Source organism: Lathyrus oleraceus, chromosome 3, assembly GCF_024323335.1.
Source record: "Lathyrus oleraceus cultivar Zhongwan6 chromosome 3, CAAS_Psat_ZW6_1.0, whole genome shotgun sequence".
Taxonomy (NCBI): Eukaryota; Viridiplantae; Streptophyta; class Magnoliopsida; order Fabales; family Fabaceae; genus Lathyrus; species Lathyrus oleraceus.
Window position 1 is genome coordinate 528,486,172 of NC_066581.1, and position 21,361 is coordinate 528,507,532.

The following is a 21,361-nucleotide window of genomic DNA, read 5'->3' on the forward strand; positions in this document are numbered from 1 at the left end:
CCAAATATATTACAAAAAGAAAACAGAGCATTAACCATGACGTTGATGGGAGAGCAAGGACCTCTCTCCATCCTGGCTATACTTATGATCATCCATTAGTATGGAAATTTCCCTCTTACCTTAGAATTGAATAATCTCTTAAAGTTTTGATTGTGGCTTATCCTTCCTATAGCTCCTTAGGGTTACTTGCATCTTTCTCTATTATCCACTTTTACATATCTAACTAAATCTCAATTTCTCACTTTTTCTATTTAAACAACCTAAAAAGGTTTTTGTTAATTCTCAACTCTTGGCTATTACTCCTTGACACTCAAATTTCATTAAACTTTTAATTTCATCCCATAACTCACAATTCTTATATTTATATTATTTTAATTAAATAAAATTTTCAATTAAATAAATATTTAATAAAAATCCTTAAAAATATGAATTAGTCTTAATAATTTTATTTTCTCCAATTATTATTTAATAATTAAAATTATCTAATTATCTCTAATAATATAAATAAATTATATTTTATTTCTACGCATTCAAACTCTATATTTCTGTTAATTATTAAATTATCAAAATATCCATAAATACCAAATAACACATAATTAAATACGCCAATAATTAAATAAAATAATAATCTATAAATTGGGGGTTTTACAACCATGGTCGGACATCATCAAAGGGTGGAAGATATTGTTCTAAATATTAAAATTGTTAGAGTTGGCTTGTTATTGATCTTAGAAGTAAGCTGTTTATTTCTTTTTACAATTGCTGGAGAAATTGTATGGATTATCTCAGATTAAATTGAGAAATCAGTAATGTTGGAAGAACACTCTTTGTGCTCTATTTTTCAATTTAATTTTCTTATTGAAAAAAAAACCTTATATAAAAGTTTGAGAGATACATACTTTGTCAGTAACAAGTGATGATTCTAAAGAATTTTAAAATTTTAAAATTGTTGCCTCAAGTTTTAAAGTCTTTTTCTTTTGAGAACAATTTTCTTAAAATATTTTAGAGTATCATAATGCATTTCATAAAAAGTCTTAGATAATTCATTATACAAAGGTAAATAATAGGTGTCAGAGACACTTATTTCCGTGTATTTTTGTTTGTGACGTGCCATCAAATAAAGATTAGCTACTTTTTTATTTAAACTAGTGTTATAAGATGATTAGTTTTCATCTTCTTCCTAAATAATGTATGATCTATGTGTTTTACCTTTTTTCTTGAACTTATAGAACTCTTCCTTGTTCTTGTCCTTCGACAAGCTTGGATAATTGTTTTTGTGGTGATAACTTTTATCATATTCAAATCATGTATCTTGCTTCTTTCTTCTCATTGTATTCTCATTTCCTTGGAGGATTAGATCTTTTAAATTTCACAAAGTTTTTATCCGAAGGCTTTAGACAATTTCTCTTCATATAATTGTTGTACCGTTTAACAAATAAACTCATCTCTTCATCCTTTTAAGAGTCCTCATTTGAATTATCTTCATCATCCTTTACTTTATCCTTAGAAGAGGATGCCTTCAAGGAGATACTTCTCTTTTCCTCTTTAACTATATTTTTTCATATTTGCTTCACTTGCATTGAGCATTTTCAACTTATATTCATATTCAATAAGCTTTCCAAAGAGAGTATAAAAGAGTTTTAATATCATTGGACTCTTTACAACAGTCTCTTTCATTTAACATTACCTTCACATAAATCTTAACATTAGCATAATCTTAGTTAGATAAAGTCTTTCTTAAACTTTCAAACTTGTTTATCGTGTGAACAAAGAGCATATGCATGGAAGCTACAGTTACATCGGGATTCATACAAAATAACTCATATTCCTAAGTTAATATGTGAATATTAGATTGTTTGTGTCTTTCGTTCCCTTATTGGGGACTTGGAGAGTGTCCCACATTGTCTTAGCCTTTTACAATCTAAAATCGAGAAATACACATTAGCGCTTAAGGTGGAAATTAATATATTTCTAAATTTCAAATCATGGGAGGCTTATTAGTCTCTTTATAATTCCAGTCCTTTGGGGATTTCGAAACACACACACCATTGACATTATTTTTTGGACCAAAAGGACCATCATCGATGGCTACCAAAAGAATTTTATATACGGACATTAAGTGAGCAAACATGCACTCTTTTCAATACTCATTTTTTCTCCCTTGAAAATAAATTATATATTATACGCCCCCTTTCGGGTCGTCATAGTCCATATTCACAACTTTTGAGTGCGCGAGACGTGATCAAAATTCCAACTCTTGATTTCGAATTGTTAAGTTAAATATGTAAGTAGAATGGTCTGGAAAGAGGGGGGGTGTTAAATAGACATTCCCCAATTAAAAAAATGTTTCAAAAAGTTTTTCGAAATTAGAGTTTTAAAATTATGCGGGAGCAAAAGTTTTTGAAAAGATGTGTTATAAAACATACTGTGAAAATTAGACTAGTGAAATTACTAACAAATAATGTGCCAATTAATCAAATATGATTCACAATGATATGTTTCAGTAGAATTTTATTAATAGAATGAGAATCTAATACTACAAGTTTGTACAAATATAATCCTAAGAGAGAATATTTAGCAGACAAGATCTAACACATGCATAAGCTTAAACATTAAAACAATATAAATGAGAACTTAATGATATACAATTATAGAAAGTGATAAGCTCTAAAATCATACAATTTTATAAAGCGATAAAACCCTAAAATGATACAAGCTAAGGAGAAATTAAAAGAGATGGATAGAAAGAATAATACCCCTATTTATATTTGTTCCATGCGTCGTCCTTGCTTGCACCAAATCCATTATCCAATGACAAACCATTAAAATTTTGTTGATTTTCCACTAATTTAAAATTATTACAAGTGTCAAATTCTAAATTTCTCATTTACTCGTGACTCAAGTGTCAGTGAAACTCGAATCAAGCTTAAACAAAATCTTGTTTCAAATCTTCTAACTTGTGATTCAAATCATAAATTTTTTTCTTTTAATTAAATACTCAACAACAGCAACCAAACCTTATCTCACTAAATGGAATTAGTTACCTGGATCAACTTTTTCTGTTATGTTCTATATAGGACCATGCTTTTATCTAAATCGTTAATCTCAAGATCTTTCTTATTAGTTGTCCTTATAGTTTTCCTAATTATTCCTTTACCTTTAGCTATTTGACTCATCTTCATCTTATCTATTCTCCTTTCAACAAAATCTATAAGTCTTTTCTCTAAATGCTCAAACCTCCAAAATCTATTCTCCACCATCTTTTCTACTATAGGTGTTACCCCAAACTCTTTCTCTAATACTGTCATTTATATTCTTATCATGTATAAGCTTACCACACATCAAACACAATTTCTCCATGTCTATTACACTTACTTTATTCATGTGCTGATTTTTAAACGCCTAACACTTTATCACATAAAACATCGCAGATCCTACTGCAGTCCGATAAAAATTGATTGATTTCATAAAATCAAATACTCAATTTATAAATAAAAAAATATTGATTGGTTTCAACCTAAGTTAGAACTAGGGATATCTATGAGTTACAACAACTTTGATAAATGGTAAATCAAAAATACAACATAACGATGAATCAAAATAACAATAAAATAATAAGGAAAAAAAATCTAAAATGTAATCAAACATCAAAATAGAGAAGAAATCACACTAATACCGACAAAGCAATTTGACTTCAAACTTAATTTTGAATGAATTAATCTCGTAAAGATTTGAATACAAATAAATTTATGTTTCTTAAAATGAATTTTCAACAACAAATTTAAATACTAAAAATTGTGTTTAAAGCTCATACTAATCTTAGTTTTAAATAAGAATCAATTCTTAAAAAAATTTAATTATATTTAAAATAATTAAACCTATCAAAATCAATCTTACACTCTTATTGTCCATTTTGTCAGCTCCATACACCTAATCAATTCTGGTCATGCTCTCATTTTTAGTGTTAACAAGAAGAATATTTCACAAAATACATGTCCAAACAAAAACATTAATTGAATCAAAGATACTGAATATTATAAATTTCTTGAATGCCATATATGTCTATGGCTAAAGGTTTAGCAGCAGCTTCAAGTAAGTCATATAGCTGTTTTTATACCTCAAAACAAAAAAACAAAAGAAGCAAAGTAGCATCATCATCATCATAATCATCATCATTTACACATTGCTTTTCCAGCATCAAAAAAAGCACTTTTAATTGCTTAATTCAAAGCATCCATCCAGGAACAAATCCATTCACTTGTTGTTGAGCTTGACTTGTGGAAGCTATCTGATCTGATGCTACATTGTTGTACCTATAATCCGAACTGAATCGAACGGACACGAGTTAGAACGTGCAATGAACGAAAGAGAAATGATATTTTGACACGAAAAATGGAAATTTAAATTTATAATATATTACCCGATTTGCAAGGTTGGATTGCAATCTAGTTGCTGGAAGAAGCTCTGAGAGTGCGCATTCTGTTGGTCGCCGTATTGCATGCTTTGATCGCCTGCTTCCCATGATTGCCTGTACTGATTTCGCGAGTTTATTTCGTCCAACTGAAACATGGTTTTAGTCGTATCGATCATATTTATCATCGGAAAAAGGAAACAAAGGACTATGTTTGAAGATGTATCGAAAAAAATTCATAAGATCAACCTCGAATCATAATTCAATTGTTTCAATCGGTTCAAATTTCAATCATAGTTTAAAAGTATGAAATATATGGGAAAGATTAGGCGAACGTTGAATATCTGACGACCGTGACATTGAAAGGACGGTCGAGAGTTATCCGAGTAGAACTTTTTTCAACAAAGACATGATTGGCCGCAATCACACTGTATTCGAGGGCATAAAAGACAGACTAACGCACAAGATCTAAAATGGTTAAATAGAATCTCCTAAAATATTACAAATCGTGATTAAATAAAAAAAATTAATTAAACTACGCGCTAATCTACCTTAAAATTCCAAAACTTGAGACGACTCTGAATGACTGAAAACATTAAACTATCTGACAAACCTGACAAACCTGGTATTCTTATACTTATGGGAAGAAAACCATGGATAATAGCATGAAGTTTTTACCTTCATTGACAAGGATCTGTTTGCTTCTACCAACATATGTTCCTGTAAAAAAAAACAATAGATTAAAATTGTTAATCACTCATTAATTTGCTTAATTAATTAATTTCTTTAAACATATATGTCAAAACCATGTACCTTATTTTGAAGATCAGCTAATTGATCCAGCATGAATTGTGTCTACAAATTCATGTTTCAAACATTTCAAACATTTCAATTAATGAATACTATTTACCTTTCTAACAATTCAATTAATCATATTGTAAATGACACATTGAAGAAAATAAGAAAAATCAACTTTATCTATAAACTTTGATGAAAAAAACACCTTTGTTGACCTAACATGCTTCAGAGATGAATCCAATTGCCTTTCAAGCTGCTCAAGATCTTTAGAACTCAATGGACCTAAATCTTCCCCTAAAAGATTTCTGAAATATTCGAAACACAGAGATACAATTTATAGTCAAAATAATTATATTTTCTTGTCTTTTTTCGATCGAAAATACTCTAATACGAAAATTCACCTCTGTGTTCGTTGAAGATTCTCAAATCGTTGCTTCAGCTTCAAGTATTCCCGGTAGCTACTCTGCTTGAACCGAACGCGGACACAAACAAATGAAAAAATTAAAATACAAAATTACAATGTATACCGAACATTGCAAGATTAATCGAAAAATTGTAAGACTTAGTATTATGAATTAATAAACGCAAATAGTCGGTACCTCGAGTTCTTTCGCAGGTTTGCTAACCTCTACAGCTCCATAACTGCATTTCTGGTACCTATCAAGAGTTTTGAGCATGCTGTTTTCATGAAGAAAAAAAAAAAAGGAATTTAGATGATAAATATTATATAGATTATATATGAAAATAAATTAAAATTTTTAAATATTTAAAAGAATAAGATATTACATGAATCCATCAATTATAAATTATTCTTACAAGATCAAAATAAATAAATAATAATAGAAATAGAAAAAGAAAAGAAGAACAATAGAAACTTTGAAGATATCAAAGTAACATAACATAACATCACAATCAAAATAAATATGTAGAAACACTGTTACATTTAGATAAAATAATAATCCATACCCTATCTATAATCTAATAGCTTCTGCCAAAATATTTTAATTTAAGTAAAAAATTAAAATTATTTTTTATGCAAAAAAAAAAAGCATTACTCTCTCTTTCAAAGGAATTTTTGTGTAATAACTAGAAGTAGTTAGTATTATCCAGAAAGATAACATTTTAAAGCTTTCTGCAAAGAATCACCTAACTATAGGTTTTCAATGAAAACAGGAAAAGCAAAAAAAAAAAACAAAAAGAAAAATCTTCATCTAGAATATTTAGAACCAAAAACAAGGTTTCAATTAAAAATTTAAACCTAAAAAATCAAGAATTTTTTTTAAAAAAAAAACACAATCTAAAACAAAAGTAACCGTACATAGGACATAAACATTTTAGATATTCATCAGATCATGTACAATCTTACTAGATCTGATAAATCTGTTATCATTTCCATCAATATTAAACCAAAAAAAATTATTAAAAGAATTTATTAAAATAATTTAAGAAGCTATAAATTTGTCTAAATTTAAATAAAAAAAATTAAAATAATATGAAACAATTAAGGAGATGTAGATCTAATATGTGAACATAGAGAAATTGCTTCAAAAAATATATAAAATTATATAAAAAAAGAGAGAGAGATTCATACTTAGAAGTGCTGCAAAACTCATAGAGTTTTCCACGAGTAGAGAAGATGATAAGAGCAACCTCAGCATCACAGAGAACAGAAAGTTCATAAGCTTTTTTAAGAAGACCATTTCTTCTCTTTGCAAATGTTACTTGTCTGTTTATCTTGTTTTCTATCCTCTTCAACTCAACTCTTCCTCTTCCCATCTTTTGTTTCAACAATTTTTTCTATAATTTTTGTTTCTATTTTTGAACAATATTTTCCTCTTTCTTTCACTTTGGTACCTTAGGATGATCCTTCTTTTCTGGGTCAGTACCCTAATGGAACCATATTTGTGAAAACAATAGAAAGTTTAATACTTCACAAATTGAAAACAAAACTTGAAGCCCTAGAAAGAGGAAACAAGAAAACTTAGAGCAAAAATATGAGATATTTTATAGAGGAAAGAAAAAGTATAGCATTTTATGTTATTGTACTCTCTAAACTTTCCTTTTTATTATCCTTTGGTTTTTTCCTTTTCTTTTTTTAATTTAAAAATAAATAAAAATTCATCCATTTATTATACTCATTTTTAATTTTAAATAGTTTTGGTATTTCTCTCATGCTTTTATAATTAAAATTAAATATATTTTTGTTTTTTAAATAATAACTTTATCATAAAAATATAAACTAAATAATAATATTTCATCAATTTTCTTTTAAAGATTGTGAGTGGTAATTTAATACTTTTTAAATTTTAAATAAAAAATTATTTTTATAAATAAGATAAATTGAAGAATCAAAATTATAATTTAATCTTATTTTTATATTTTTATATTATTTTTAGTTTTTATATTTTTTTATTTATTTTTTTAAATCTCCACAGGAAAAAATATTGAAGTGAACCTAGATTAGGGTTTCTAGTTTCATGAAAGTTTCTTTTTCCCATGCTTTTCTATGTTATGGTATTTATAGTAAGGAAAAACGAATCCCACTCCCATGTTTAGCGCGTGTTGTACACGAACAGTGTGTTTTCGTTTAGATTGGAATCTATGTGGTGGACAATGGCGCGTGGTGACAGCTAAGGTTATAATAAAGAAAAAAACTTGTCATTTTCTACAGTGTTTTTCACAGAGGTATAGCTAGTGTATCAGAACGTCGTCATATACCTTAAAATGGATTCCACACGTGTCAAGTTATGAGTGGTTTTTTATGTGAACTATAATGATGATAATAATTAAATGTTTTTTATGAATTGTATGAAGAAACAGTGAGAAAAGTGCAGTGAAGCTATGCCTTAGTTAGGCTTTGCAATTTGTATTGCATTCACTTCTTTCATATTTTGGAATTATCATTAGAAGGGGTAACAAAACAACTCTTATGGATTAGTGTTTGTGTGATTTTTGTTTCACAATATAAGGTAATTTGGGTTCTGTATTTTTTTTCTTTTTTCTTTATATTATTGATATATTTTAATTTTGGATAACCAATTGGGAAGAATAATAAAAAAATTAATGTGAAATCTATTGAATGGAAAAATTGAGACTTACCTCATTCATTATTCATTTGCATATATATGCAAAGTTAGATTAATTACAAGTAACTCAAATAATTAACATTTCTAAAAATTAGGAGAATATGATAACATCTATAACTGAAAAACTAACTTAATATAATATCATTCAATATTCTCCTTCAAGTTGGAGTGTAGTTGTTTGATATGCTTAGCTTGAATAAGATCAAGGAAAAAGGTTAAGGTCTGAGGGATTTTGTAAGGATGTCTGCAAGTTGTGCAGAGCTAAGAATAGGCAATAAGTGAAATATCTTAGCATTAAGTTTCTCTCTGATGACATGATCAATTTTGATGTACTTTGTTCTTTTATGAAACGTGACATTAGTCGTGATATGAAGAGCTGATTGATTGTCACAATATAGGAGCGCAGGAGTTGTGAATTGAACATTGAAATCAGTTAGCAGGTATGTCAACCATTGTAGTTCACTGATACTGGATGTGAGTGCTTGATACTCAGCTTCAGAGTAATAACAAGAAACTGTGATTTATTTTTAGATTTTCAAGAGATGAATGAGTCTCCTAGAAATATGCAGAAGCCCGTAATGGAATGTCTAGTGTCAATAGACGAGGTCTAATATGAGTCACTAAAGGTCTTAAGGTGAATAGTGTAATTGAATGAGATGAATAATCCTTGAGATGGAGATTGTTTCATGTAACCTAGTACTCGATAGGCAGCTTGTAAATGAGTTATGGTTGGTGATGACATGAAACTGGCTAAGTTGTTGGACAAATTAACTAAGATCGGGTGAAGTTGTGCATAAATAAATTAACCTTCCTATGAGTCTTTTGTAGGTAGTAGGGTCAGTAGGAGACGATTCATCATAAACAAAATATTTGTGAGATTTTGTTATAGGTGTAAGAGAAGGTTTGTCCCCAATGAGACATGTGTCATGAAGTAATTCAACGACATATTTTCTTTGACAAATGGAGATGCCAAATGAGGATCAATCCACTTCAATGCCTAAGAAGAATTGGAGATTGCCAAGGTCTTTAACTTTGAATGTAATGTCAAGTGTGGATTTTAAATTTTGTATTTCTTCCAAGTCATTACCAGAAAGAATCAAGTCATCAACATAAATGAGAAAAATAGTGTGTGGTGTTGACCATTAATTTTGGTGAAGAGGGAATGGTAAGAGGGAGATTTCTTGTACTATAAGGAAATAAGAAAGGTGAAAACTTGGAAAACCATTATTGACTGGTTTGTTTTAACCCATACAATTATTTATGCATCTTGCAAACATGTTCAAGAATGGGTGGAGTAAAGCCTGTGGGTGGTGTCATGTAGACCTCCTTCTCAAGTTCACCATGGAGGAAGGCGTTATTAACATCAAGTTAGATAAGGTGCCATTGTTTGGAAGCAATAGTTGCTAAGAGGAGTATGATAGTTGTCAGTTTGGCAATTGGAGATAAAGTGTACATGTAATTAATGCCCTCAGTTTGTGTGTATCCCTTGGCGATTAATCATGTTTTGTATGTTTCTATATATCCATCAACATGTCTTTTTATTGTATACACCCATTTGCACCCTATTGCCATCTTGTTTGGTGGTAGTGATGTCATGATCCAAGTGTTATTAGCCTGCAAGGCTTGTAATTCAGTGAGCATGGCTTGGTTCTAACACTCATGTTCGGAGGCCTGTTTGAAGGTGGTTGGTTCACTTTGGAAGGTAATGGAAATAATGTAGTAATTTAAGGTGGATGACAGGTGGGAGTGACTTAGGTTAAGGTTGAATAGGATAAGGTGTATTAATTGTGTGGTAGATTGAGATGAGATAAGGTTGTTACAAACAAAATCATCAAATCTTTTAGATTTATGCATGACTTTGTAAGACCCTGATTTTGACCCTAAGATCCCTCATGTTATCTCATCGTATGCATTGGCTTTAGGATCACACATTGGCATCCTCTTTACCCCTCATTCATTGGGTTTGTATTGGGAGAGATCACCAAGCATATTTGATTGTATCATACTTTGTTTTTCTTTGTTTACTAACAAAAATACCAAAAATATGTCTATGTATAGCTTTGTTTCTTTTGTAGGTAGTGTGTGCATCCACCCATGCCTCATCAAACTCAAAACTAGGGTTTGAGACCCTTAATGCAAGGTGGTCAAGAGATGGTTCATATTGAATCTATACAGCATATATGGATCCCCATGTTCTTCATTTATCATTTGGATCAAGAAATCATCAAGAGTTTGTAGCTTGTTTGTCGTGGAAGCCCTATTTCATCTAGGTATCTTGTGTGACTTCCTCAGCAAGTTTCTTCAATATTTGATCAAATATTTCAAAGTATACTTCATATTACATCATATTATACATATATGATCCTTAATTAGTCCCTAATATCAATAAAACTTCAAGTTTGCAAGTTGGTTCAAAGAGATTGACCAGAGGAAGTCAACTGGTTAAAACTGGGGTTCCCTAGACCCTATCTCCTACAATTTTTGTCATATGAAAATGATTCCAGGAGAAACGTTACTCTTTATGACATTCCAAACAACTTTAATATTGACATAAAGAGATCGTTTTGCTTGGAAAGTCATTTTTTATGGTGAAAGATTATAGGTCATTTTGTTTGTGCCCTAGTTAGGAGGTCAAATTCCAAGGACCATAACTTGCTCAATTTTTATAATATGAAGGCCATACAAGTTTCATGATCAATTTCAAGATGTATTCTACAACTTTTATTCTTTAAGAAACTTTAAAATCAACTTTTAAGGGCATGTGCCAAGAGGAAACATTATAGGTCATTTTGGGCCATCATCATTGAACAAGCAATTTTCCTAAACTTCTAAAATGCATAACTCCTTCATCCCAAATCCAAATAAGGTCATCTATGTGTCAAAACTTAAGAGGATTTAAAGAGATACAACTTTGATGAAGGAACGTTTTCCATTTGAAGCTCATAGAAAAAGTTATTCAAGGTGGAAGAAGTGGTTGTTTGACTTGGTACTTAGAAAATTTTCAATTATGTTTGATTTCTCAAACTTCCACCTCAAAATTCATCATGATCTAAGCTCCAAATGGAAAAGTATTCAACATCAAAGTTGTTCCCCTTGATGTCACATTTCCAAAAAGTCCAAGATCACTTCACTTGGACAAGATTTGAGGGACTTGCGCATGAATCCTTTGTTGGGTTTGTTTTGGAAAGTTTTGGATTCAAATGATCATTCCTCTTGCATGCTTCCATGTGATGACCTCAGTATTCATTATGCATGAATTGAAGTTGGATTACATCATTGATTGGGCCTAATGCATTGCCCATGCATCCATGCACCATGGTTTCTAATTTTGTCAAATATTCAAAGGGTGCAAAACTGAATTCCATTGGCTATATAAACAAGTGCATTGCCTCAAGAGTGACAGACACACCTTGCCCAAGCTTTGCCAAGAGATCTCATAACCTCACACCATAGAATTCCTTGAAGGTTTCTTTGAAATCGAGTTTGAATTTCACCTTCTATTTTGAAGTTCAAACTCCAAGGATTCATTGCCTTTTTCATCTCAATTGGTCACTGCAAGCAAGAGGAGGAAGAATCAAGCAAATCCAGATCAAGATCAAGCTGAATTGAAGATACTCGACGGTGAAATTTCAGAAGCTTCTCTTCTTCGATTCTCCCTCATTTCTCATCCATTTTGATTGATTATTGGTTTGCTGAAGTCCTACCAATGTAGGCAACAAGATTGAGTTGATTTGAGGTTAAATCGAAGCAACTCAGTTCACGATCCTCAAAATCCAATCCCTGTATCTTTCAATATACTTGGAATTGGAGAAAATTGAGGCCAGATTCGAGCTCTTGAGCATTTTTTCTTTAAAACCATGTCCTTGTTTTTCATTTTGGTGAAGCTTTGTGGTGGACCAATCCGGTGAGATCCACCGGAGAAGAAGATCGGAGCTAGGGCTCCGGTGGTGCATTGGTTCTCTCTCAACCTTTTGATCCATTTGAAATGTTATAATCATGGCCCTTGCTTTTGATTACCATGTGTGTGGCGCAGATTACTGAGGTGTTTGTGGAACGCGCGTGCTTGGCCATCAAATCTGCCACCTCAATTAATGAGGGAGATCTAATGGCCCCTGATTTTCCATATTTTCTGATTTTTCATTTAATTGTGTTATTTTGTTTAATTCATAATAAATTCATTTTTAATCCAAAAAATATGGGACTTTCATCAAAAATCTTTAAATATTTTCCTCTTCCATATTCTGAATTAAAATTATTTTTTGATTGATTTTGGTATGTTTCATGAATTAAATGTTTTTGTGCATATTTTTAATTGTTTAAAAATACTTCTGACTTTTTAAAAATCATGAAATTTTTTGCCTAAGGTCCTTTGACCTTGTTTGACCTAGGATAAATCCCTTGGCCACTTATTTGGTGTTTTGAAGGGATTTTAGGTTTTGACCAAATTAAAATGTATTTAAATCATTTTTAATTGATTAATTGTTTAAAAAATATTGTTGAGCCATTTTTATGGTCTTGTGTTATTTAACTTTCTGTTTGGGCCTTGGTCATGGTTGATTTGACTTTTGTTGGACCAAAACCATTGGATTTAGGGGATTGATGAAATGTGCATTTCATCTCCCAAAATGGATGGATGGTTTTGATTTGATGAAATTCCTCTCATGATCAATTTATGTTTCTATTTTCCCTTCCCTTTTCATCTTGATCCCTATTCTTTCCCTTTCCCCTATTTGACCAATGAAATCTCTAATTTCAAAAGGCTAATGGATTCATCAATGACCTTGTGTCAGATGAATCAATACAAGTATGATTGCGATATATTCTTCCCATTTTCTTTTAGTGTGTGGTATGTTTTAGGAGTTTGGTTCTTTGTACCAAACCTCTAACATACATATTTTTATTGCCCGTCCTCAGATAGTTGTGACTTCTACATAAGTCCAATTACGATTGCTTAACATAGAGCTAAATTTGACCCTCAAGGCATATCATTCTAGTAAGTGAGATTGTAAGTCACTCATTCTTCATCGAATTATATGGAGACTTGATCTTTTTTCCTTTCATGGGAGCTAGTGGCATACTTGTTGAATTATCCAAGTTGAAGCCCTTCTCATGAAAGATGTATTGGTTTAAGGATCCATACTTGTGAATGAATGGTTGAGTGTTCTCCAAAGAATGACTTAATGAATTAAAACTCAATACTAACATTTGACTAACCATTGACTAACTCTTGTTAATATTGCTTTATTTTCAAGTCATTTACTATTATAGAATTTAAGTTTTAGTCATTTATCATCCATTTCCATTTACATTTCATATAACTTGTTTATGTTTAAGTCCATTTTGATTTTGCTCATTTTAGCCATATCTTGTGTTTGTATATATTATTTGTCTGCTTTTGATTTTATTTGTGGTCTTAGGACCTTAAAACACATAATGACAACAAAAACCCTAAAAAACATTTGGTGGATTATTAGACTTGATATGAACTTTTGGACTTAGGATTAGGAAACATTCCCTATGCTAAAGGACTTGGCCAATGCCAACATTTGAGACCAAGTTATTCTTGACAAGTGACTTTCATCTGATGCAAGACTTTGGATCTCTTTGATTTATCTGCTACTTTGTCTTTCTGCTTAACTGCTTATTTTGATTGGTTGTGTTTGATGTTTTGTTCTGAGTTGCTTAAGGAATATTTCATCTGATACATTAGAAGACAATGAAGACTACTAGCTATTGGAATGCTTGCTTGGATGTGGCTATCTTTATTTGATGCCTCAATCTTAATGATGTCCGGATATTTCTTATTGCTTGATAAAAGTCCAAAGGAAAATGGGTTTCTATATGACATTCTTGTTTGTTGGATGGCATCCCATTGGTCAGATCTTTTCAATTCTGGACTTTTAATTTATTCTTAGGATAGCCTTTTCATCTCCTACCATTTCTTAAATTTTAAAACATCTCCCTCTTTTCAAAACCTTTCTTTGCTTGTGATTTCAAACTTAGACATGTTTTAATAATTAGAAACCTTGGCCTTATGCCATTGAATTTTTAAAATCTTTTCTTAATCAAACTTATAAATAAACTTAATCATATTGACTTATATTTCAAAAGACAAAAAGAACTAACAACTCCACTTCAATTTTTGGCCTTTTGTGCCTTTTCATATTAAACTTTTGTTAAAAGCAATTCACCAACTCATTTGAAATTTTTACCACGAACTACGGAGTTTTGATTCCTCATTTTCATGTTGGTACGTAGGCATAAGACCGAAGGTCTTGTCAAACACAAAAATATAAACAATGAATTCTTTTCTCATCCTCACACTCTATTTTATCAAACATAATTTATACCAAAAAAATATATGCACAGATAAAAAAGGTCTCCCTAGGAGTACCTAGGATACTTTGGGTGCTAACACATTCCCTCTGTGTAACCAACCCCCTTACTTGTACTCTCTGGCATTTTATTAATTTTGATTAGAAAACTTCTTATCTTTGGGTTTTGTTCATATTTTTCCCTTTTCCTTTGGAAATAATAAAAGCGTGGTGGCGACTATGGTTTTATTGACGTTAAGTTTATCCATAGATTGATGGTCATGAATTTACCGCTACAGAAATTAAGTGGCGACTCTGCTAGGGAGTAGTCCTCAGTGGGTTTAGCCTACTTTTTTTATGTGTATATATTTGTATATTTGAAGTTTGTATATGTTGTTTGTATGATATAATTTTTTTGTTGTGCTTGGTGATCTCTGAGTGGTGAGATAAGTTCTAACCCGAACTTGAGTGCAATTAAGATAGGAGGATGGTATAGTCATGATCAACTTGTGTGGAGTAGTCCTTAACAAGTTGGCTTGAGACCAATCTACTTAGTGGAGACCTCTTTGGAGTTACTGATGTCACACAAGTCATTTGTGGATAGGTATTACTTTTTATGATTTGGGGTCCGAGAAGATGAAGACCATAGAACATTTAACCCAACTTGGCCTATTTACGACGTAATGCGAAAATTGTTCAGGTGTAGACTTGACAACAGTTGTTATGCGATACTACACTCAGACGAGTTTCTCTTGAGAATATTATGGGTTGATGAGTCATTCATCCTAACCTATAATATCTGATAGATGGGATTAAGACTCTGGGAACTTCTTAGAACATGATCTACAGGTTTTTATCCTTAGTACCCTCCTTTGGGATGGTTCTTAACCTGACTCCATGCTCGTGACTCATAACAAACCCTTTGATTCTCGGTTGATCCGATCAAGTCTCATCAATATCAATGGAACTTAGGTGCTGATAAGGTGAAAACCATAATCCACCAAAATGGATGATTGATCTTGATGATGACTTAATCCATCGCTTGACCTTTGTTTGTGCTTGCCTTGTGTGTGATCCCTTGTTTGTGATTGTTGCATTCGTGCATACATACACATCATAACATTCATCATAGAAAAATAAATTTCAAGGAAATTGAGGTCTTGTTTGCAAATATTTTCAGATCATGGATTATGGATGAAGGAACACTGAGAAGTACAGTTTCAGATGTCCCAATTTGAAATAGCTAAGGAAGTTGTCATCCTTTGTATTAGATCCCTTGGACTTCAATCAATGTCATGGGAAGCTCTTGTCTGTATTATCTAGTGATGTGGTTGAAGGACTTCTGAGTGTCTTCGTTTAGTTCGATGATCCTCTCTATCGGTGCTTCAGTTTTCCCGATTATCAACTTGTGCTTACATTGGAGGAGTATGCTCATCTCTTGGGTATACCCGTATCTGACAAGGTACCTTTCAGTGGATTGGAGGAGATCTCGAGATCTCATATTATAGCTGAAGCTCTTCATCTGAAGAAATCTGAGATTTATGCTCATTTGGTGAAGAAAGGAGGAATTCTTGGGTTAACTTCTGAGTTTCTCATTGGTAAGGCTACTGTTTTTGCTCAAGCCGGTAGCATGGATGCTTTTGAAGCTATCTTTGTATTGTTCATCTATAGTCTAGCCTTGTTCCCTAACATTAACGGTTTTGTTGATGTTAATTCCATTAGAATCTTCTTGATTGGAAATCTTGTTCCTACTCTGTTGGGTGACATGTATTTTTCTCTGTATTTGAGGAATTCTAAAGGTGGTGGGACTATTGTGTGTTGTGTTCCTCTCCTCTACAATTGGTTTATCTCGCACTTACCTCAGACACCTGCTTTCTTGGAGAACAAACAATGTCTACGGTGGTCCTAGAGACTTATGTCTCTCACTAATGATGATATTGTTTGGTATGATTCTGCATTGCGTAGCCTGGATATTATTGATAGTTATGGTGAGTTCTCTAATGTGCCTCTCATTGGTACACAAGGAGGAATCAACTACAACTCTGCTTTAGCTCATCGTCAACTTGGGTTCCCCTTGAGAGATAAACCTAATAACATTCAGTTAGAAGGTCTATTTTATCAGGAGGGTAAAGATCCCCAACTTTTGAAGAAAAGGATGATACATGCTTGGCATAACGTGCATAGGAAAGGAAGATCCGAGCTTGGTCCATGCAAATGTGTTGCTTTGGAAGCTTACACTATTTCGGTGAAAAAGAGAGCTTTGGAGCTCAAGATGTCGTACGCTTGTGAAATACCTATATCTGTGGTTGTGGCTGAGCCATCAACTCTCCCAAACCAAGATGTAGAGGAGTTGGAAGACGCACTCGCCCAGATGAAGCAAGAGAGAGAGATGTGGGAAGAGCGGTTCCATGCTTTGAGCCGAAAGCATGAAGAGTTGTGGCTTGAGTCTAAACACAAGTGTAAGACCCCAATTTTGACCCTAAGATCCCTCATGCAATCTCATCATATGCATTAGCATTGGGATTATACCTTGGCATCCTCCTTACCCCTCTTTCATTGGGTTTGTTTTGGGAGAGATCACCAAGCACCATGTGATTGTATCATACTTGTATTTTATCATTTTTACTAACCAAAATACCAAAAATATGTCTTCGCATTTGCCTAATCCTTTTGTAGGTGGGGCATGATCACCTTGATCTATCAAGTCCACATCTAGGGTTTAAGACCCTCATTGCTAAGAGCACAACCAAGGAATGATCTACAAGAGCTCTAAGCATCATATATGAGTCCCAATTATCTCTACATGTTATTTTAATCAAGTATTCTTCAAGAGTTTGTAATTGGTTTGTCTTGGAAACCCTAGTTCATCTAGGTATCTTGGGTAACTTCTTCAACAAGCTTCTTCACCAATGGATCAAATATTTCAAGGGACACTTAAAATTTCATCATCTTATGCATATATGATCTCCCATGAGTCTCAAAAGTCAAAATAATTGCAAGTTAGCAAGTTAGTTGGTGGTGGTTGGCCAGATGAATTCATCTGATCAAAACTGGGTCTCCCTAGACCCTATCTCCTATAATTTTCATCATATGAAAATGATTCCAAGAGAAACGTTACTCTAAATGACATTCCAAACAACTTTCATGTTTAGGTCTAGAGCTAATGTTGCTTGGAAATTCAGTTTCTATGTTGGAACATTATAGGTCATTTTGTCTAAACCCTAATTTAAAAGTCAACTTCCCAAGGCCATAACTTGCTCAATTTTTATGAGATGAAAGATTTTCAAGTTTAAAAATCAAATTCAAGGTGTCTACTTCAACTTTGATGTTTATAGGAAGAGCTAAATCAACTTTTATGAGCATGTGATATGAGGATACATTATAGGTCATTTTGGACCAATACCATTGAACAAGTGATTTTCCTCAACTTCAAAAATGCATAACTCACTCATCCTAAATCCAAATGATGTCAAATTGGTGACGATTTTGAAGGTCTTTGAAAGAGATACAACTTTGATGAATACACCTTTCTCATTTGGAGCTCACATAAAAAGTTAAGTAAGGTGGAATAATTGAATATGTGACTTGACACTTAGAATTTTTTTTAACATGTTGAAATTTCCAAACTTCCACCTCAAAATTCACCATGGTACAGGTTCCAAATGGAAAAGTGTTCAACATAAGAGTTGTTCCTCTTGATCTAAAATTTCCAAAAAGTCCTAATTCATTCATTTTGGACTAAGTTTGATGGGTCTACGCATGGTGTAAACAGGCCTGTATCAATTGGCAAGATTCAAGCTTCAAATGATCAAATAACTTTTCCTTACCACTCAAGCTTCATGCAGACCTCATTTCAGTTGATTATGGACTTAATTGGATTGCTTCATGGGCATGTACACGCTCATGCAAGGATGTGCATTGCATTGCCAAATCTGGACAAATTTTCAAGTGTGCAAATAACACTTTATTTTGCTATAAATAGAGACCCGCTGTGCTCATTTCCAATGACCATTGCGCGCCAGCTTTGCCTCCAGACTTCAAACCCTCACATTTGAAAGGAAAACCTGAGATTTTCATTTTGAAAATTGAGTTTGAATCTCACTGTTTGAAGATTCAAAAACTCCAGGATCCAAAGATTTGCATTGTGCTTAAGCCACTTCCACAAGCTCCATAAGCAAGATCAAGCACGAATTGAAGCAAGAGAGATTCATTTCTGCACAACATTGAAGGTAATTTTCCAGATTTTTCTTCTCTTCGATTTACTCTTAATACTCATCAATTCTCTTGGATCCTTGGTTGTCTGAAGTCCTACCAATGTAGGCAAGAAGATTGAGTTGCTTTGAGGTCAAATCAAAGCAACTCAGTTGACACACCTCAAAATTCAACTCCACATATCTCTCTATATATTTGGAGTTAGTTAAAATTGAGGGGATATTCGTGATCTACGCCATTTTATCTTTCAGATCATGTCCTCCTTTTTCATTTATGATATGATGATGAATGGACCAGTCCGACCAAGGTCGCCTGAGAAGACGACCGACGCTTTGCTCCGGCAATGATGTGGCACGGTCCAGAGCCATTAGATGGATTCGAAATGTTTTAATCATGGGCGTACATGTTGATTACCAAACATGTGGATGTTTGACTCAGGCGCATCATGGAACGTGCACGCTCAACCACTTGATCTGCCACCTCAATTAATGAGGCAGATCAAGTGGTCCACGTTTTTTTGATTTTTTGATTTTAATTTTTATTCCTTTGATTTTCATTAATCCATATTAATTTTAATATTGATCCAAAAAAATATGAGAGTTTCACCAATTTTTTTAAAATAAAATCCTCTTTCATTTTCTGAATTAAAATTATTTTTTGGATCATTATTAATATTTTTCATGATTTAATTGATTTTGTGAATATTTTTAATTATTTAAAAATACTTTTAAGTCTCCAAAAATTCTGAAAAATTTTCTCCAAGGTCCTTTGACCTTGTTTGACCTATGATAAATCTCATGGCCATTTCTTTGGTGTCTTGATGAGGTTTTAGGAAATTGACCAACCATATTTAATTTAATGTATTATTTTTAGAATTTTTAATTGAATAAATCCCAAATAAATTGTGTAGAGCCATTTTGATTGAATTTGTAAGTTTGACTTATGTTGTTGGGTCTTGGTCAAAGCTGATTTGACTTTGTTAGGTTAAGATCATTGGATTTAGGGGATTGATGGAATGTACATTCCATCTCCCAAAATGAATGAATGATCTTAATTTGGTAAAAGTCCTCCTTTGTCCAATTTGAGTGTGATCCATTTCCCCTCCCTCTTCATCTTATTCCCCTTCTTTATGCATTCATGTCATGGACCTATGATATCTCAATATCCTAAGGCTAGTTGATTGCAAAATCAACATAAGTATGGATGAGATTAGATCCCCCACTTTGCATATTCTTTTTTGTGTGTGGTATGTTTCATGAGCATAGTTCATTATACTATGTCTCTAACATGCATTAACACCAAAATTCTATTGTCTGGCCTCAAATAGTTGTGACTTCTACATAAGTCCAATTATGATTGCTTAACATAGCGCTAAATTTTGACACAAAAGGCATAGCATTCTAGTTAGTAAGATTGTAAGTCTCCCCTCTTTCATGGTATTATGGGGAAACTTGGCCTTTTTTCCTTTCTTTGGAAGATGTCTTGGTTCAAGGATCCATGCTTGTGATAAGTGGGTTGAGTGTTCTCCAAAGAATGACTTAAAACAAAAGCAAAAGCAATACTAACTTCTAACTCATTAACAACTAACATTTAATTCCAAGTCATTTACTTTTTATGCACTTTATTTTTAAGCCTTATTCATTTGCCATTATTCATACCATTCTAATTGTTTATGTTAATGTCATTTTCACTTTGTCCACTTGGACCATATTTTGTGATATATTTTATTTGTGTATATTGTGTTTGTTTGTGTGGTCTTTGACCATTAATGTACATAATAAGAACAAAAACCCTAAAAAATATCTTGTGTGGACTGTTGGTTTGATCTGAGACAATTGGACTTAGAATTTAGGCAACACTCCCTATGCAAAGGACTTGGCAAATGCCAACTTTCATGTAACCAAGTGCTTGTAGCTTGAAAATTCATCTGATACATCATTGAAGATCCATTTAAGTTCATCTGCAACATGATCATTATGAAGCTTTTATTTTTAACCTGTGATTTATGCATTGTGAGATTCATCTATTAAATGGGCAAATCTGAAGAAGATCATGGAGTTGCTAAGCTTGGATGTGGCTATCTTTATTTGATGCCTTGCTCTTCAAGTTGATATTTTTTGCATTGTTTGTTGCTTGATTCTAATGTCCAAGGGAATTTGGGTTTCTATATGACATTCTTGTCTATTGGATTGCAGCCCATTGGTCAGATCTTTTTAACTCTCAACTTTTAAATTTATGCTTAGGATTAGTCTCTTCATCTCTTCCCCATTTCTTTAATTTCAAAATTTCTCTCTCCTTTTTAAAAAACTTCTTTGCTTGTGCTTGTTTTCTAAACTTAGACCATCTTGCAAACTAGAAACTTTGGCCTTATCCCATTGCATTTTCAACTCATTTTCTTAAATCAAACATGTAAATATACTTAACTATACTTGACTTAAAATTTTCAAAAGCCAAAAAGAACTAACTCATTCAAACCATTTTAGGCCTTTGTGCCTTACAAACTTAATTTTTTGTTAAAAGCAATACATCCACTTTGAAAT

General features: G+C 32.3%; 1 protein-coding gene across 1 annotated transcript; it reads right to left on the reverse strand.

Moving 5' to 3' along the window:
- Positions 1 to 4,013: 4,013 nt before the first annotated feature.
- On the reverse strand, positions 4,014 to 7,242 carry LOC127128702 (agamous-like MADS-box protein MADS2). Its single transcript, XM_051058079.1, has 8 exons — positions 6,801 to 7,242; positions 5,809 to 5,887; positions 5,611 to 5,672; positions 5,415 to 5,514; positions 5,225 to 5,266; positions 5,090 to 5,131; positions 4,421 to 4,560; positions 4,014 to 4,325 (listed from the first exon to the last, which is right to left on the reverse strand). Exons 1-8 carry the CDS (start codon positions 6,983 to 6,985, stop codon positions 4,226 to 4,228), a joined length of 750 nt encoding a protein of 249 aa, XP_050914036.1. The 5' UTR covers positions 6,986 to 7,242; the 3' UTR covers positions 4,014 to 4,225.
- Positions 7,243 to 21,361: the final 14,119 nt, after the last annotated feature.